Raw genomic sequence first — 17,026 nt, forward strand, 5'->3', positions numbered from 1 at the left:
CTGCCATCCTGATGACTCTTACCTGCTGATGTACTCACTGTAATTCACAAGTGATTAAAGTAGTGAAAAGCTTAATCACAGGTCACCCTCTCTCTCTCTCCTTCATGCTTGAATAACCTAAAAGCTGTTGTGAGAATAAATGAACGAATCACACAGGAGCACGCCCGTACGATTAACTTCTATCTGTATCTTGACATGTTTGATCTGAAAATTCAGGTGCCTCAGTAAAACAACTATAATGAGTCCAATGAAAAATAGACCAGCTTAAAGGAAGATGCAGCATCATCCTCACCTTACATAAACTTATGTTCTATCTTGGCGAGGACTGGAGATATGAAAACCGCGTCAAACTTAATTTTACTAGTTCTCAAGGTCCTTTTCACTTATTTACTATGACACACAAACACAGTTTGCTTACTTGAAGACATACTTGTGACAGCACATCTGCTGAAAAGCCTCTGGAAGATTCCTGTGGCCACTTGGCCCTTTGCCACGCTTCCCCACGTTCTGCTCCCTGGAGCCCCTGCCAGGCTGCAGCGGGGCAGGCACCCTGGGGATGGTTAGGCACCAGAAACAATGGGCAGTCTGCTCTTGAATTATTGCCACAACATTTATCATGGGGAAACTTTGGCAATGATCACACACTCGCTGGAACTTGGCTTCCATCTAGCGTTTTGAAAGTTGTGAGCTTGCAGAGGAGAACTCTGCACAGCGACAGAACAAGCGGGACAGCTCCACAAAGCTTGAAACTGATCCAATTCTGCTTTGCAGCTGCAGGGTAAACTTTGCTAGGTAAAATTTCTAATTCTCCTATCCAAAGTGCTCATTATAAAGATGAGAGAGCAATTGAAATGGGGGGGGGGGAAGCTTCAAACACATATTGCAATTTTTTAAGTGCGCAAGCCAAAACTCTCAAGTGATTGTACAAACAAGAAGCGGACAAAAACCAGCTAACACACTTTGCTTAGGCTTTGGGCAGCCCTTGCAGAGAGCAATTTAAAGGGGATGATTTCTGGAGCAGCTTTCAAGTTTTTGGGTTTTCTTCCTATTTTTAATCTTTCTCTGATTAGAAGCTGTAGATAAAAATTAACATGGACAAAGATCTCGTAAGTAAATTCCAAGTACCACCTCTCTTCCAGAACAAAAGGCCAACAGGGAATCATATTCCCAGGACCAAGGATCAGTGACAGAGTTCACTGCTCAAATGGAAGAAAAAAAAATCCGCATGCACAACTGACATCCAAAATGGCTCAACATAATTTATTTTTTATGTTAAAATGTACAGAGTTCTTTTGAAAGTACTTGCTAGAAAGGGAAAAAAAAGTGATATTACATACAAGGAGAGGAAGGGAGACCATCCAGCCAGGAGCGTATGACATGGAGAATTACAAAGGCATCTAGGCACCCCTTCCCCTTAGCTTACAAGTCACCATGAACAAAGTACAAAGAGGTTACAAAACAGGAAAAGCAAATATAAACAGACAGGAATAGACTCAGCTTCATTTGTACATGCGGCTTTTAGAGGCATCTGGAGCTCCTATTCACACACTCTAGAGATCTCTTTAAAGAGAATTTTTATCTTTCTTAAAATAGTTTTTAATATTCTACAACAAAGATAAAAAATTTTAAAGATGGAATGAAATGAAAAAGCTCTTATTTTTAAAAGGCATCAAAGTTACTAACAGTGAGATTTTTTTTTAATTTCTTTTAGAAGATTACCCAAGTTATCTTGCTAAAAATACATTTTTTTTTTTTTTTTTTTAACAGAAGTGAAAAAATGGTAGGTACCAATATTACTGCGTTGGATAATTTCTTTTTATATATAGAAAAGAACATTTTTTTTTCTACAATAGTTCTACAGTCACAAAGGCTTGTGGAAAAGGGAGCTGCCCAATTGATAAAAAAAACATACAAAACCAAACCAAACAGAACGGCAAACAAACTAAATTCACAGCCCTCATTTCAACAGCTTCTCCTCCTGTCTCAGGCCCCCACCCACCCCCCTACCCAGCCCACCCCCAGCCATCAGGAAGCAGTGACACAGCTGAAGATCTAGGAAGGAGAGGGCAGCACAGTGCGCTTTCTACATGGGTTATTTGGAACTGGAATAGTATATACAGAGAAATGGGGTCCTACACAGCCTTGTACATGCTCAAAACTAAACAGAAATAAAAAGTGGAAGTCCTTTGAATTCTGCCTTTTATGGTTAGCAGTTATTGGAGGAAAGTCCATTTTAGTGCATCTGAAGAAACCCCAACTTTCTTTTAGACTCTTTTGGTTTAAAAACAAAAGAAATTAGTCTCATTAATGTGCCTGTATTTCTACTTCATATACAATAAAAAAAAAGACCTTTACATTAAAGGGTGTCCCTTTTTGTATTGGGTGACATGCCAGCAGCTTAGCCAAAAAGAATGTAAATTGGATTATGCAGTAATAAACAGCAAAATCCTGCTGCCTGCATCCTACTATGGTGTTTGGACTGTTTCACTCCTATAGAACAGGCCGATTCCCTTCTTTTCCCACACTAGATGGAAAGTGTGGCTATTCCTATAAAATGGGTCTCAAACATAGTGGGAGAATCAGGAAACACATCACTGACTCCCTCAGAGCGCAGCACATTCAGCAACTTCCTACCCCATACCAGGAATGGAAGAGTGACAAGGACACCACACGGTTCTCATCAAGTCACTTAAAACGTACACTTTATCTTCCAAGATTACCTAAGTAAAGAGATTAAGAGGCAGACCACTGGAAACAGCTGCTTTTGAGCTCAGCCTGACTCAAAGGCTCAGAACCAAGACCCTCAGCATTTCGAAGTACATACTAAAGCAGAGTTTGGGATCTTGGAGTTGTGGCTGACTTGCAGTTCACCATAAGAGCCTGCAACCGTTTTCTTGTCCTAATAGACCAATAACCACCCTATCCTCCTCATGACTGCATAAGGGATACAAACAGTTCTCTCTTGAGATGCTTCCAGTAGTTCAGAGTGAAAAACATGTGTGCATGCATGCACATGTGTGCGCACATGCATGTCTGGGTGGTGAATGGGATCATTTTAAGATTACATTATATTTTCAGCATGAAACATACAATTTCAATTAACTCATCTACAAAAACACCAATGTGAATAGTTTATCGTTTACACGTAACTCCAAATTTTACTGAGGGCAAGGGAGTCAGGGAAAATTAAAGATTAAAAATTTTTCCTGACTTGCAGAAATAAAGAGCTTCATTTATCCTCTGTGTCCCCTTCCAAGTCTCCCAATAAGTGCCTCCCGCTAGAAGTAGGAAATGCTAGGTGGGGTTTAGAGAGAAGGGTTGTTATTATTCAAGATGTCAAACATTTTACATGATTGCAGCACTAGAAACTGCATACAGAGGGGCACGGGCGGGAGAAGGACATACATTTGAAAAAAAAATTTAGAAAGATGATTTCACTGTTACACATATTCTGTCCACATTGTCAGCAAAGTAAGGCTCTTTTTAAATTATGAAAAGATTTTGTGCATGTTTTCCCCTCTAAAAAACATCTGTAAATGATTTTAGCTGTAAAATGTTTCAGGATTGTGAAGAAAACAAAAACGCAAAACAAAAAAAAAAATCCAAAAAATAAAGACCAGGCTTCCTAAAAAATAAAATAAACCAAAGAAAATCCCTCTAAATCTACAGCAATATTTTAACTGGAAAAAGGTCCATTTTCTCTGGTTCGTCAGTATAAAAGGTTCCTTTATTTATATATATTTCAGTTTTTAGGATGCAAGTTCATCTTGCTCATCTTCTCATGTATGGTCCATTGAGAGACTGCTTGGGCACCCCAGCAGCATTCATGTAGCTGTGATGGGAGGGGCCAGTGTACATCATGTTTCCATGAGGATTTGGCTGCATAGGCTGCTGGGTATAGGCCTGGCTCCCCATCATTCCCATCTGCATCTGCATAGGATACTGTGCTGTCTGGTTCATGTAGGCAGGGTTACTATGGTAACTGCTGTTCATCATAGGCTGTGTCATTCTGTAGCTGTTCATGGCATTCAGGGTGTTCATATTCATGGAATTAACATTGTAAGGGGTGGTTGGCATTAGGTTGACTCCCATGTTCATACCCCGTTGAACAGCTAACGTACGAGGACCAGCCTGCATGGCAACTGCGGGTGGGCTGCGGCCATAGAGCTGCTGCTGGTGTGCAGTTGCAGAGGGCAGTGGTGCTGATTTAGAGCGAATGGAAATATGCCCTTTGACTGGCATTTGCCCCTGCAACCTCTGTGTATGTGGAATACCAATATTGGTAGCAGACATATTACACTGAAGCAGAGGTGACGTGAGGTTCATGGTGGTGGACGCCAGGTTTGGTGGAGGTGTCATAGTGGCTTGTGCTTGTGGTGTGCCTGCTAACGGATGAGAAGGAGCTAGCTGAGCCAATCCTGTGTTGGACAGAGAAACACTGGTTGCATAGGAAGTCACAGCAGGAGAATGGCTATAAGGCATGGCATGAGGGTCCATAATGGTGTTTGTCAGCTGCTGCAACTTGGCTAAACTGAATGTGGCTGATGGTTGTGAATAGCTCCCAGCACCAAAATCTCCTGGAATCCTCTCATAGATACTTATGTTACCAGTGCTTCCTGATTCGGGTATTTCCATGATCATAGGTGCTGGGGTGAAGCTGTTGTTCATGCTACACTGAGACAGTGGAGGTTGCTGCTGGGGTGGAGGTGGGGGCTGTGGCTGCTGTGACTGAGGCTGTTGCTGTTGTGGCTGCGTTGTTGGTTGCTGGTTACTTGGAGGCCTTTCTACTACACAGCTCTGAGGTGACTTGATATTGCAGTTTGCTGCAGGCTGGACAGTGTTTTGCTGCATCATGCTGCAACTGCTGCCAATGTTTGCCATTTGCTGAGTGACAACACAACTGTTCTGAGTGAGGCTGCTAGAAGAGGACAGTCCCCCATATGAACAGCTGCTCTGGGAAGAGTTATTTCCACAAATGCTGCCTCCCATAGTGGAGTCATAGCTGCTGGGGTTTTCATAATTCTCTGTAGTGCTCTCAATGCTGCCAAGGTCACTGAAGCCACTATCCACCACCTGCTGAGAGTGGTCCGATACTGAAGGCACATCCATCATGGGGCTGGTCTCCATGTTCTGCATAGAGGGTGCGGACAGGGATCCTTGTTCAGGACTTATCTGGGTGTAACTGCTCTCCAGAGCAGGCACATTTGGGCTGCTGACAGAACGTACAGACTGGCTGGGGTGGGACTGAACAGAGGATATTGGACTGTTGTGTTCTGAGGCCTGGCAATCTTCAACCATTGATATCTGAGGATCCTCCTCAGTCTGGGTGTAACTTTGCAAAGTCTGACAAGCTGCAAGAGTTTCTTCACAGTCCTGGTAAGCTACATCATGCTCATTGCTTTCCTCCTGTGTCAAGGACTGGACTGCTTGAACAGTTTCAAGATCTAGTTCACTATGAGGAATCTCTTCCTCTTCCTTTAATTCAATTAACCCTTCTTTATTGCTTTGCTCTTCTTCATGATCATCTTCAGACCCAGGGACGTGCTCTGAGCCCACCGATGTCTCATTGGAAGCCTGCTCTTCCTCAGAATCTGCCTCTGCTTCATCTTTTTCTTTTGCATCTTCCCTACTGCTTGGTATGCTTGTTTCTAAAAAACATTCTTGCACCTGAGGCTCCTCCTTCACCCCTTCTCTAACAGGCTGCTCCTCCAATTCTTTTTTCTTCACAGAGTCCAGATGACCGTCATCTTCATCGTCAGCATCATGATCTTCATTTTGATTTGTCACTACTGCAACTTCCTCTTCTTCCTCATGGTCATGCTCAGGTTCATCTAGTTCTTGCTGTTCTTCTTCTGATTGCCTTTGCTCTTCTAAAACCCGTGGCTTCTCCTCTACCTCCTCTTCTATCTCAGGCTCTTTTACTTCTGGCACTGGACTGCTGTTGCTGTCCACAGGAGAAACTGGTCTTACTTCAGTGCTTGCTATATCTTCCTCTTCTCCCTCTCCTACCTCTTCTGCTTCCATATTCACATCTTCCTCTTTCCTTTCCTCAATAAGAGGCAGCTCTTCTTTCTGCTCAACACTTTCTTCTTTATCTGAAATTTTGGGCTTACGCCCAGGTTTTGAATTAGCTACCACTGCATCAACTCCGTCATCCTGAACTGATGGTGGCACTTTTTCCCGGTTCAGTTTAAAACCTGGTTTTCGACCAGGTCTTTTCTTCCAGTGGACTGGTTTTCGGCTTTTCCCTTTTGGCCATCCCTTCTTCTTTTTCATGGGTGTAGAAGTATCTGGCTCAAGTAAAGAATCCTTTCCTTCACATTTTCTCAGCATAGATAATGGTTTCAGAGTTGGGTTACCTGAAAACACAAATTGAAAGACACTGTTCAAACATTTTTGTTTGACCTGAGCATTCACGGAAGCTTTTCCAAGCATTCCCATCATGTTTATCAACTCTATGTATCAGTACTAGCTTAGAGATTTATTGTGAAGAGTAACAAGAAGGATCAAGGATCTGCTCATTAGCAATCACAATGCACATTACATTTTCAAAGAACACCAATGCTTTCAAGACTTTGCATGGTCAAAGCTCTGAGCCTTTCATACACAATTCAGATTAAACACTAGGCTATACGATAAAGTCCTGGAAAGACTCAGCACCCTTTAAAATTTTATTTATACAATATGTTCACAAATGAAAATGTTCCAGTGTAGGGGAACACATGAAGTTGCAATAAAAGCGTGTTTCCATTTAGATCTGTATTTTGTGCATCTGCTGAAGAAAGGAAATATTTCCACTTTTTTCACGGCTTATGCTTTTAAATACCAACAGAAATACACAGATGACTGAATTTGGCCACTTTTTTTTTTTTTTTTTTTAATTTGAGAAATCATTAAAAGGACGCTGAATTCCTCTCTCATCTGACTTTTATTTGATGAAGCAAGTTTTGCATTTCAGTGACTTTCCAAACACTAGAATAGGTTCAGAGCTTATACAGCCAGAAAGGAATGTCATCATTTACTGAGAACTTACAGAATACTGTAAAGCATTCCCTGAATTAATTTTGTTTTGAATCTGTCAATTAGGATAGTCAGTGACATTTTACACAACTGTTGGTAAACTAGTACCACAGTTATTCGTTGACACTAGTTGATATTCACACTTTACCATCTGGGTTTCTGTCTTCAGACACTGAATTTACTTAATCTGCTTTTGTATTAGTTTTCCTTTTATCTGCTAGGCAGAAAATCTCTTACCAAGTAACAGTTCTCACCTAAGTAATTTGTAAATTTATCAAGTCACTCTTTTGTCTCTGCTTTCTTTGAATCTATCATTACAGAACATTTGTTCTAGTGTCTTAATCAGCCCACAACTGTTCTTTGAACAATTCCAGTTTATCAATACTCTTATCAAGTGTGAATTACTGAGTAAAGATGGTTGTAGTAGTTTCACCAAAGCTAAATAAAGAGATGACAGAATGTCTCTACTCCACTTGAGATTCCCCTGTTCATATATTTAAGGATCATCTGAATCTCTTTGGCTTTGAGCTAGAAAACCATGCTAATACTGGACATGACCTTCAAATACTCTCTCATAAACTTTTTCAGTGAATTGCCCTTCACTTCATTTACCAAATCCCCTCTTTTTCTGTCAGCTGCCACATTATTTTTTAATTTATCCATAAAATAGCAGTACAGACAGACACATGACCCAGACCAATCTCCCTTAGAATAGAACAGAATAGTTATGTTGGATGGGACCTACAACAATCATCTAGTCCAAGTGCCTTGCACCCCACTAATAAAAAAGCTGCTTAATTACTCCCTGTTTGCAGCTTGATTTATTTAATATGTATTAGCTCGATTCTGTAACATTTCAGCTTAAGCAAATGGTTTTGATTAAGTCAAATACCTCTCAAAACACTAAGTAGATAACAGCAATTACTCTTATTAACCAAGCTGTAGTCTTGTAAAAATATATCATTGTCTGACAAATACATTTTTCACGTACCAGTGTTCATTGGTATTGAGCAAATAACCCTCCCTGGACTTTCTACGGAGTAATACGCCTGTCATCCTACTATTTAAATCAGGATGAATGTCACACTGATGGGCCTGTAATTAGGCTGATCATCCCACTATATGGATATAAGATCAATTTCCCCCCCAATATTCAGAGTACGTTTATTCACATTTCTGCCCTTTCTACCATCTTAAAAAATGTTATTGATTCCACACTATGAATTTCCCAAGAAGAGCTGTTTTAAGTCCACAGTTATGCAATGAAGGTAAAACTAAATAATGTGTTCCTAGTAGTTCACAAACGCTTCTTAAAACCTAATCATAGGTCAGCTGAGTTACTCTTGCCCTTTGCTCACACAGGCATTTACTCTAAATATCTCCAATGAGAAGCATTCTGAAAAAATTCTGGGTATTAAAAAATGAATTTAAAACAAATATTGCATTCAAAATTCAACAACTCCTTGAAGTCATCCATAAAAGAAATATTTGGAATGTGAATAAAGGAAAGAAGGGATCTGCCACAGTCAGCATATCATTGGGCAGGAATAAGGAAACACTACTTTCAGAGTATTTGTTAAAAGCATTAACACTTAAGCCCTTCAAAAAAAAAAAAATCCACCTCTTAAAAAAAAAATTTAGAAATTCACTATTTCTCTTCCCCTTCTTTCACATTTCCTATCTACTACAGAAGATTAGATTTACCACCTCTTAGGTAAAGACCCTTTGCTTTTATCTGTACTGTCATGGATTTAATATTTTTAAGAATGAAAAAAAAAAAGTAAATGATCTTATGATGGCAGGCTCCCCTTATAATAATGTAATATTAAAGGTGTCCAGTCTGGGCTCCCCAGTACAAAACAGACATGGAGCTACTGGAGAGAGCCCAGCAAAGGGCCACTAAGATCCCTAAGAGACTGGAGCATCTCTCTGATGAGGAAAGGCTGAGAGAGCTGGATAGAAGGCTCAGGGGGGGTCTTATCAATGCGTACAAGTATCTTAAGGGAGGGTATAAAGAAGATGGAGCCAGACTCTCTTCAGTGGTGCCCAGGGCCAGGACCAGAAGCAATGGGCACAAACTGAAACACAGGAGGTTCCATCTGAGCAACAGGAAACAGTTCTTTACTGTAACTGAGCAGTGGAACAGGCTGCCCAGAGAGGTTGTGGAGTCTCCCTCCTTGGAGATATTCAAAAGCCATCAGGACATGGTCCCGAGCAACTGGCTCTTGGTGGCCTTGCTTAAGCAGCAGGGCTGGACAAAACGACCTCCAGAGGTCCTTTCCACTCTCAAGGGACCGCGATTCCATGATTTTTACCATATGCACTTGACACCGTCTTCACAAAAGAATACAGATCTGATGACCACTCAAGATTTCACATGCATCATTTTTTAGGATACTGAGAAACATATGTTTCAATATGCTCATTCAGTTGCACTTCGTTAAACGTCAGTGCCCACGCAAGCTTGAACAGAAGATCCTTACAGTATTCACACTCACAGTAAAACTTACAGATAGAACTAGGAGAAGCAAAATAATACAGCCCAGCCTATTACAGAGCTCCACCTTCCCCCACGCAACACTAATCAAGTTGCACAGAATTGGCAGAACATAGAGAGACAAGCTTTATTTGTTTTCTACACCACAGAACACACTCTGTCTTCCAGAATGCCTAACGCTTATTAAATACTGGCCTCAAATCACCATACCACACTATCCATTCTCACTGTAGCCCTGACAGCAATCAGAACCAATTCAAATTCTCATCAGACACCAAATTTAAGAGACTGCAATGTTACATTTCAGGGAAATCATAAAACACTTTCAATGCATTGCCTCAGCTAGAGATTAAGTTCTCAGGGAAAAATCTAACCCAAACCACCCATAGTCAGAAAGTTGTTTTTTTTTTTTTTTTAAAAAAAAAAAAAAGAAATTACAAGCAGGTTTCTGATGGGAAAACTTCCAAAAAATCTAAGCTTCCTATAAGCATTCCTAACTCACAGTTATGATTAAAATAGTCTAAATCTGAACCAAATATTAATGACTCCAATACTGTATTTCTGAATTGTCATAAGGCAGTGCTGTTCCCCTCCACCCAGGTTAATTTTTTATCAAAAAAGCCAGCTGTTTATGATGATTATCCCTGTGGGCTAACATGTTTAGGTAATTGAAAGTACATTGTATTTTCTCTAAGATCATTACAGTTTTACTATGTATATGCAAAGGCACCTGCATTCAGGTGCACTGATGTCAGGAGCAGCAATACCCTGAAATAGTATGCTTACTACTTCATTATTTCAGAGGTTCTGAAAAATTTGCAGAAGTTCAGGAAAAAAAGCAACAGAAGTGACACAAGGGAACAGAAAGCACTAAAGTACAAGTGGGGAGTAAGGAACTGAAGTATTTATAAAGTAGGTGAGCAAGAAATTTATCATTGTAGTATATAACGAGTGTGAGTTAAAACAGTGGCTTTCCAAATACCATTTGTGAACCCTGGGCACTCTATAGACTATTTGTAGTCGCAAAAGATGGTTAAAAATCACTGATATATTTTATAAAGCAATATATGTGTGTGGAATCTCTACAGGGATCTGCATCTCCACCAGAAAACATTCGGAAGAGCACAAATGAAAAAGACTGAAAAACACTTATCTAACAGATCTTCTCCCAACTCTATAGTCTTATTAATGGTGCTGGAGTACCATAAAAATTTATTTCATGAATAACCTGATCACAATAGAATTAAAAAAACAATGGTATAAACTGACTGTGCATATATTCCCGCTAAGCAAGCTTAATGCTGGATCAACATGTGTTTGCACTAAATTTGCATAGTTATATGCTGCTATAAGGATTTAAGAGTAACTGATGCTAAATGGATAGTATACATGGCTATAATCATATTGATGCTTTCAGAATTTAAGTACTTTTAAAGAAAGATTCTCCTCGCTAACCAAAGGCTAGTTGAAAGCCATAAATTAATGAGTTCGTTCCCATAACGATTTTTTATTGTGGGATAACGGCACCATACTTCTCTTTCACTCAGTTCTTTTGTTTTTATTTGGCTGACTGCCTTGCACTATGTAGACCATCAAGAGAACAGAACACATAACAGCCATAATGAAGATTACTAATGGAGCATCTGAATGACAGATGCTTCTTTTGAATTGTCAGTGCACTCTAAGTAACCAGATCCAACCAAATAATTTTATTTTATGAACTGAAGGTTCAGAGAACTTTAAGGCGATATGAGAAGCTGAGAGGTAGAACATGCAATGTGATGAAGAACAGGATGTCAAAAGAGACAATTTATTATTTCTCTTTGTTACGGAAAACTGAGGGCTCTCCAATTCATTTCTGTTTTATTTCTGTAAGTGACCCTGCTGCATAGGTTTTTCCACAATCACAGATACCAGTTCCACTAGGAAAGCTGAATCAATCACAGGGATACCCTGTGATCAGGTCATTGCTAATAAGATAGTTAAAAGCACGCACCACATTTTCATAAGACTTGGGAATGTTTGAGGCTGGTTTGACTGGTAATTTATGCCTAACCCTACATTTTGCCTAGAAGTTACAAGGTAAGGTAAGCAACTTGTTCCATCATGAGCTAGCATCATCTAACACTCGCTGACACACTATCTATATCAAACTTTCAACAGCATACCGCCAAACATACCATTAGTATCATCAGACTCCTCCTCATCTTTGGACTTCCTCTTAGAAGAGGGTCTATGCCTGAGTGTGTCTGGTGGGGCTAAGTGCCGGAAGTATCCACTGGGCAAAAGCTCATTCTCCTCCTCTTCGTCCTCCTCCTCCTCTTCCTCCTCCTCAATCTCGAATGTAGGCTCTAATCGGGGCATTGGTCGTTCAGAGTCTGAGTCCTCAAATGGTTCATCCAGCACTTCTGTCGTCTCCGAGATTGTTTCAGTGACAACACTGCTATTGTGGTGCTTACGCTTGCGGACTCGCCTCTTCCGATGAAGAATTGGTTTCTGAACGTGGAAGGTGGGAGAAAAGAATACAATTTACCACATCCAGTAGAAGTAAAACACTGACAAATAGAAAACATGAACAGCAGAGTTCAACAGTCTAAGCAGGACCAGAGGGCTCCCTTCCGGAATCCAGACTTCACTAGAAATACTGACCGGCACCTGCCTTCAGTTAGTTGTCAAATACAATGCAAGACGACCAACTTCCATGCACATTGCTAGATTGACTATTGTGTAATACTATAAACCATTTAAACAGCTGAAGTTAACAGCCCATCCATAACAGCTGAAAGTTCAGAGACACTACAACATAGATGTGAATAGCTTAGAATGAGCTGCAAAGATGATATAGAAGAGAATTTTTTAGTGCAGCATCCTACAAAGAGAGGATTTTCTTGGTCACGTTGATAGAATTCACATCTCCATGGTAAATTATTCCAAAGACTTTATGCTGTGATTTTAGTTTTTTAGATAGCATTTGTGTTTTGCAAGCTTCTTTTAAAAGTAGGACCATATCTGTTTCTATTTTGTGTGACTGAATAAAACTTTAATAACCAAGGTGGAAAAATCAAAATCACATGGCAGAAGTTAGAATAAAAAAAAAAAACAACCCTTTCCCCTGATTCAACAAAAACCACCACTACAAAAAGGTAGCAGAAAGCACCCTCCAGACAGAGTTCTGGAACACTGAGCAGATGCTACCTGTACGCTTAATACGTACCTCATGAGTTGCACGATCCTTCAGAAAGCACCAACATACTGACAAAATAGACCGCATGATATAGTCAGAGACAACAAGAAATAAGGGACACACCTTTCGTTTTAATGTTGGCTTGGTGAGAACAGGTGGAGAGCTTGATCGAGGACTCACAGGCTCATCATCTTCCTCTTCACTACTCTCACTAAAACACCTCAGAATTGCCCTATCACTATCACTGTAGCGGCGGGGTAATCTGTCGCAGTCCTCTGGGAATCTACACTTCAGTGGCTCCATGTTCTTTTTCAACTGCCCTCTCCACCTTTCCATACCTTCACTGTACCGCCGACGGGGAATTGCAGATTTTTCACCTTTGCCATACTGTCCCTGGGAAACTGCGGATTTTTCCTCATCTTCAGCATACAGGCCTCTTGAGGCTGGAGACTTCTCCTCACATTCACCACATCTTCCTTGCACGGCCGCCGACTTCTCCTCACAGTCACTGCACCGGCCTCGTGAGGCTGCTGATTTCTCCTCACATTCACTGCATCGCCCACTGGGAACTGCTGTTTTGTCCTCAATAGGCAATATTGGCTCCTTCTCACAAAAGGGTTCCCGAAGTTTTTTGCCCTTGCGGTTCCATCGACCTCTTCGTGATGGCTGACTGTTGGCAGGTAGACTATCCAGGGGAAAAATGTGCTTGTTTGGCCGTGCAGAATTGGCTGGAGCAACAATGTCTGGCTTTTTTTCACTCTCTGTAGGTGAGTAAGGCTCTTGCTCTTTCTTCTCCCATGACACAGATTTTACCATCTGATTTAAATAAAAACAAATAGATTTCAGACTTCCTATTTAAGCATGCATGTCTATCCTGAATTCGATTCCATAAAAGCTTTTGAGCAGGAATTCAGAAAAGTTTAACAAGAATGACTTTTAAGAATCTGAGAATAACGAAAGAATTGACCTTTCCGAGATTCTAATAGCGCTAACTGCTACTCCTTTCCTCCCAGGTGATAATATACCTCAATTAGCTTCCTGACAAGTGACTTCAGTCAGCAGCAGCCATCCAGTGGCCTGCTGGAATGCAAACATCATCTTGCTACATTCAAACACAGTATTTGTGTAATTTTCAAGAAAAAAGCGAGACAAACTTGAAGCTGTTTTTCCATTAAAATGTACAATTAGTTTAATGTAAATACAGTAACAGCGCATAATTTGCCTCTTAGTATTCTAGTCAGTGCTCATCACCTGATGTGAGAGTGCAACTCTTCAAAGAGAGCAGCCTAGATTTCAGAAACCTTCACTGCTCTCTAGGCAGTAATTCTAAAGCTATTAATGGTTTTGCAAAAGTACACAGCAAAAACCTTTCATGAAATATGTTAGAAGTTTTTGTTGATTCATTTCCATTTATGCTATTTGTCACTTACAGAAATACTGGGTCCTTCAAACCTAAATCCATTTCAATAATTTGATGAGAGACCAGGTTGCTTGAGAGTGGGAGGCAGGTTGTTTGGTTTTGGTGGTGTTTTTTTTTTTTTAATACTGTCCCCCTACCCCCCAAAATCATTAAGGGTAGAAAGAGCCTTTTTACTCTTTTCAGAGATAGTCTTTAACCTTTCTCTAGACTATGCCTCAATGTTTTCCCTATTTTTAGTTTCTAACCTGAAACTATAAAGATACATAAACTAATCATGACTGCATTGCTTTTTACGATTATGCGAAATGCCCAAGCTTGGCATTTGAAATCTTGTTAGCATTGCCTGCAAAAGCACCGAGTGTAAACTATATGCCACACAGAAGTAACAGATTCACCCTTACGCTGGTCTCTGGATCCTTTTCTTTCTGCTGTTGTTGCTCTTCATTTTCCCCATCCTCTGTCTCCTCCTCTTCATCTTCAGAGACAACTGAGTTGGAAACTATAACAGGTGTCCAACGCAGACACTCTGCATCCACATCTATAGGTCGGACATTAGTTCTAAGCTTTGCCATATGTTCCTGGATAAGTTTCTCCCGACGAATGATCACAAATCTAAACAGTAATAATACTCTGATCAACAACAGGCTACATACTGTACATGTTGTCATGTGAAACAGATATAAGATATTACAGAAAAACCTCTGTACTCTCAATCAGTCCTGCCATGAGTAACTTCAGAGAGGACAGAAAGCTCATTAAAATTGTACAATTTGCAGTACTGTCAGACAACCAGAGAAAGCATCTTAAAACTGAGAAAACGTTGTTAAATTCTTGCCACTTCTTGTTAATGGTGAAGCCATTATCCTTCCATGGGTAACATTCAACTGTGGAGTATCACTTTTATTATGTGTTAAATGGACAAGGGGTATGACATTTGGGGAACAGGCAACATGAGGTGAAAGATACTGAATGGTAATAAAAAGACTGCTTTAAAAAGTTACAGTCCCACTACCAGAGTGCATTTTATTCAGGGGGCTGGGAGTAATATCACTGATTAAAGTATACTGTGAAATGAGGACATAAAACTGTTCTCAATAACTTCAAGTTTTCCAAATAAGTTCCAAGTTTAACACAAAACACAACAGAATACAACCCCAGTCCCAAAACTGCTATGGTCTAAATCAAGAATAATTCCCAGTATTTCACTTGACTTGTACACTCAGCTGGGCAAGCAGACTACCTCTATTCTATATCCACACACCTCCTTTCTCCCAGTGATCTATCCCACTGATCAAGCATCCCATGTTAATCCACACAATTAATGGCATCTTTGAGGCACAGAGAAAAGGGGGGAAACAACTGTCTGCTCAGTGACTGGAAAAAGGAACAGATTTCCCTCTGGAGAAGGGAAGTTGCTGTTCTTTGCTCTGTTTTGCAAGTATGTTAGTGGACACTTAAGTCTTAAATAAAATCAAGCGTATTAGATGTAACTTGTCTCCAAACATCATTAAATTTCATTCAAATACATCTGAAGCCATTTGGAAATACAACAGGACTCCTGTACTCACTGATCGCTACGGAAGTCAAGCATTCGTAGGTGATGTAGAGTGGAAGTGATATCTTGAGGGCAGATTCCAGTCAGCTTACTCAATTTCTTAATGCTTAATTGCTTGTCACGTTGATGATAAAGGCACTCCAATATTACACTTTTCCAATAAGCCATATATGAGAGGCGCCCCAGGTCTGACAGGGGTTTCTCTGGTGATCCTGCTTGACCCTCACGCTTCGAAAGCAAATAGCCTAAAGATATACCAGAAAAAAATTTCAGAAAATTAGCATATATAGCTTCTGTTTCCACCCCAACTTCTACAAAGGCTTTTTTCCAGAAAGTAGCTGAATGCTGCCTACAAGATATAGATTATAATTTTGAAGGATACACTGAGTGGTCTGGCCGATTTTTTTTTGTTGTTTGTTTAAACTCCTGTATTCAATGATGATGAGATTTCTAAACCACGTTGCCATCAGACATTGGCTATGGGCAATGCCACGAGATGGCAGCAGTTGCCCACCTAGAAACTATACTAAGCCTAAAGTACACAAACAGTCTGCTGAGTATCTTCCAATTGCAACAGCAATTTTGAAGATGACGGAGGGAAAACATATTTTAGCCATTTAAAACTAATATGGCAAACAATTTTCTTGAAAATTCTCTACTGTCAAAATTCAGGGCAACACTGGAGAGTACCAAGCTCTATCTGCAGAGACTTAATTAATTTAAGACTGTGATACACTGCACAGGTTCAATAAAATCCGAGAGGTTATATCCTCCCCAGTATGACAAAGGGGGGAGGGGGGAACCCTCTGACAAATGTGTCTTCTCACTGCTGCTCTAATATAGCCCACATTTGTTGATTTCTCAAGGTACATCATTGAGATCCTTTGTTTCACCAGTATTTTCAGGAGAACAACAACTTATTACACAAGGATATTTACCAGCAAAGTCATTCTAATATAATTATACCAGTAGGGCTTTTCCTCTGGACATTAACTCCAAAATTAGCATGTCCACAGGGAGGGCTATATTAGATTGCACTCAGCATAATAAGAGATATAGTTACAGTGGCAAGTTTCCCCATGAACTTGCTGAGATCTATGTATGAATCTGCGAACTGTTTGAGTATTCAGAGCCTAAGTATGTTTGGTTTTGTTGCTCTCAAAGCTACATTAAAACGTAACTATGACTACCTTTTCCTTAAGTCACTCATTCACTTAATCAAGCTGCTGAAGGTTTCAACAGACCATGCAGTTTTAGGGTTGGCTTTCTGTAGAAAGAACTACATGCACAAGGTAAGCTTTTGCTAAAAACACTATACTGACACATGCCTATAGCTTCCACTGTAAGTTG

The 17,026-nt window shown here is 40.2% G+C and overlaps 1 protein-coding gene across 3 annotated transcripts in view; it reads right to left on the reverse strand.

Moving 5' to 3' along the window:
- Positions 1–1,239: 1,239 nt before the first annotated feature.
- The window catches only part of KAT6A (lysine acetyltransferase 6A), a 52,806-nt gene continuing 37,019 nt past the window's right edge, over positions 1,240–17,026 (reverse strand). For all 3 annotated transcript variants that reach the window (XM_075174905.1, XM_075174906.1, XM_075174907.1), the window contains 5 exons: positions 15,690–15,921; positions 14,523–14,733; positions 12,825–13,517; positions 11,698–12,013; positions 1,240–6,359 (listed from right to left, as the gene is read on the reverse strand). In XM_075174905.1, coding sequence (XP_075031006.1) covers positions 3,772–6,359; positions 11,698–12,013; positions 12,825–13,517; positions 14,523–14,733; positions 15,690–15,921 — 4,040 coding nt within the window. In that variant the 3' untranslated portion in view covers positions 1,240–3,771. The remainder of the gene's footprint in view (positions 6,360–11,697; positions 12,014–12,824; positions 13,518–14,522; positions 14,734–15,689; positions 15,922–17,026) is intronic.

Source organism: Calonectris borealis, chromosome 27, assembly GCF_964195595.1.
Source record: "Calonectris borealis chromosome 27, bCalBor7.hap1.2, whole genome shotgun sequence".
NCBI classification, from domain to species: Eukaryota; Metazoa; Chordata; class Aves; order Procellariiformes; family Procellariidae; genus Calonectris; species Calonectris borealis.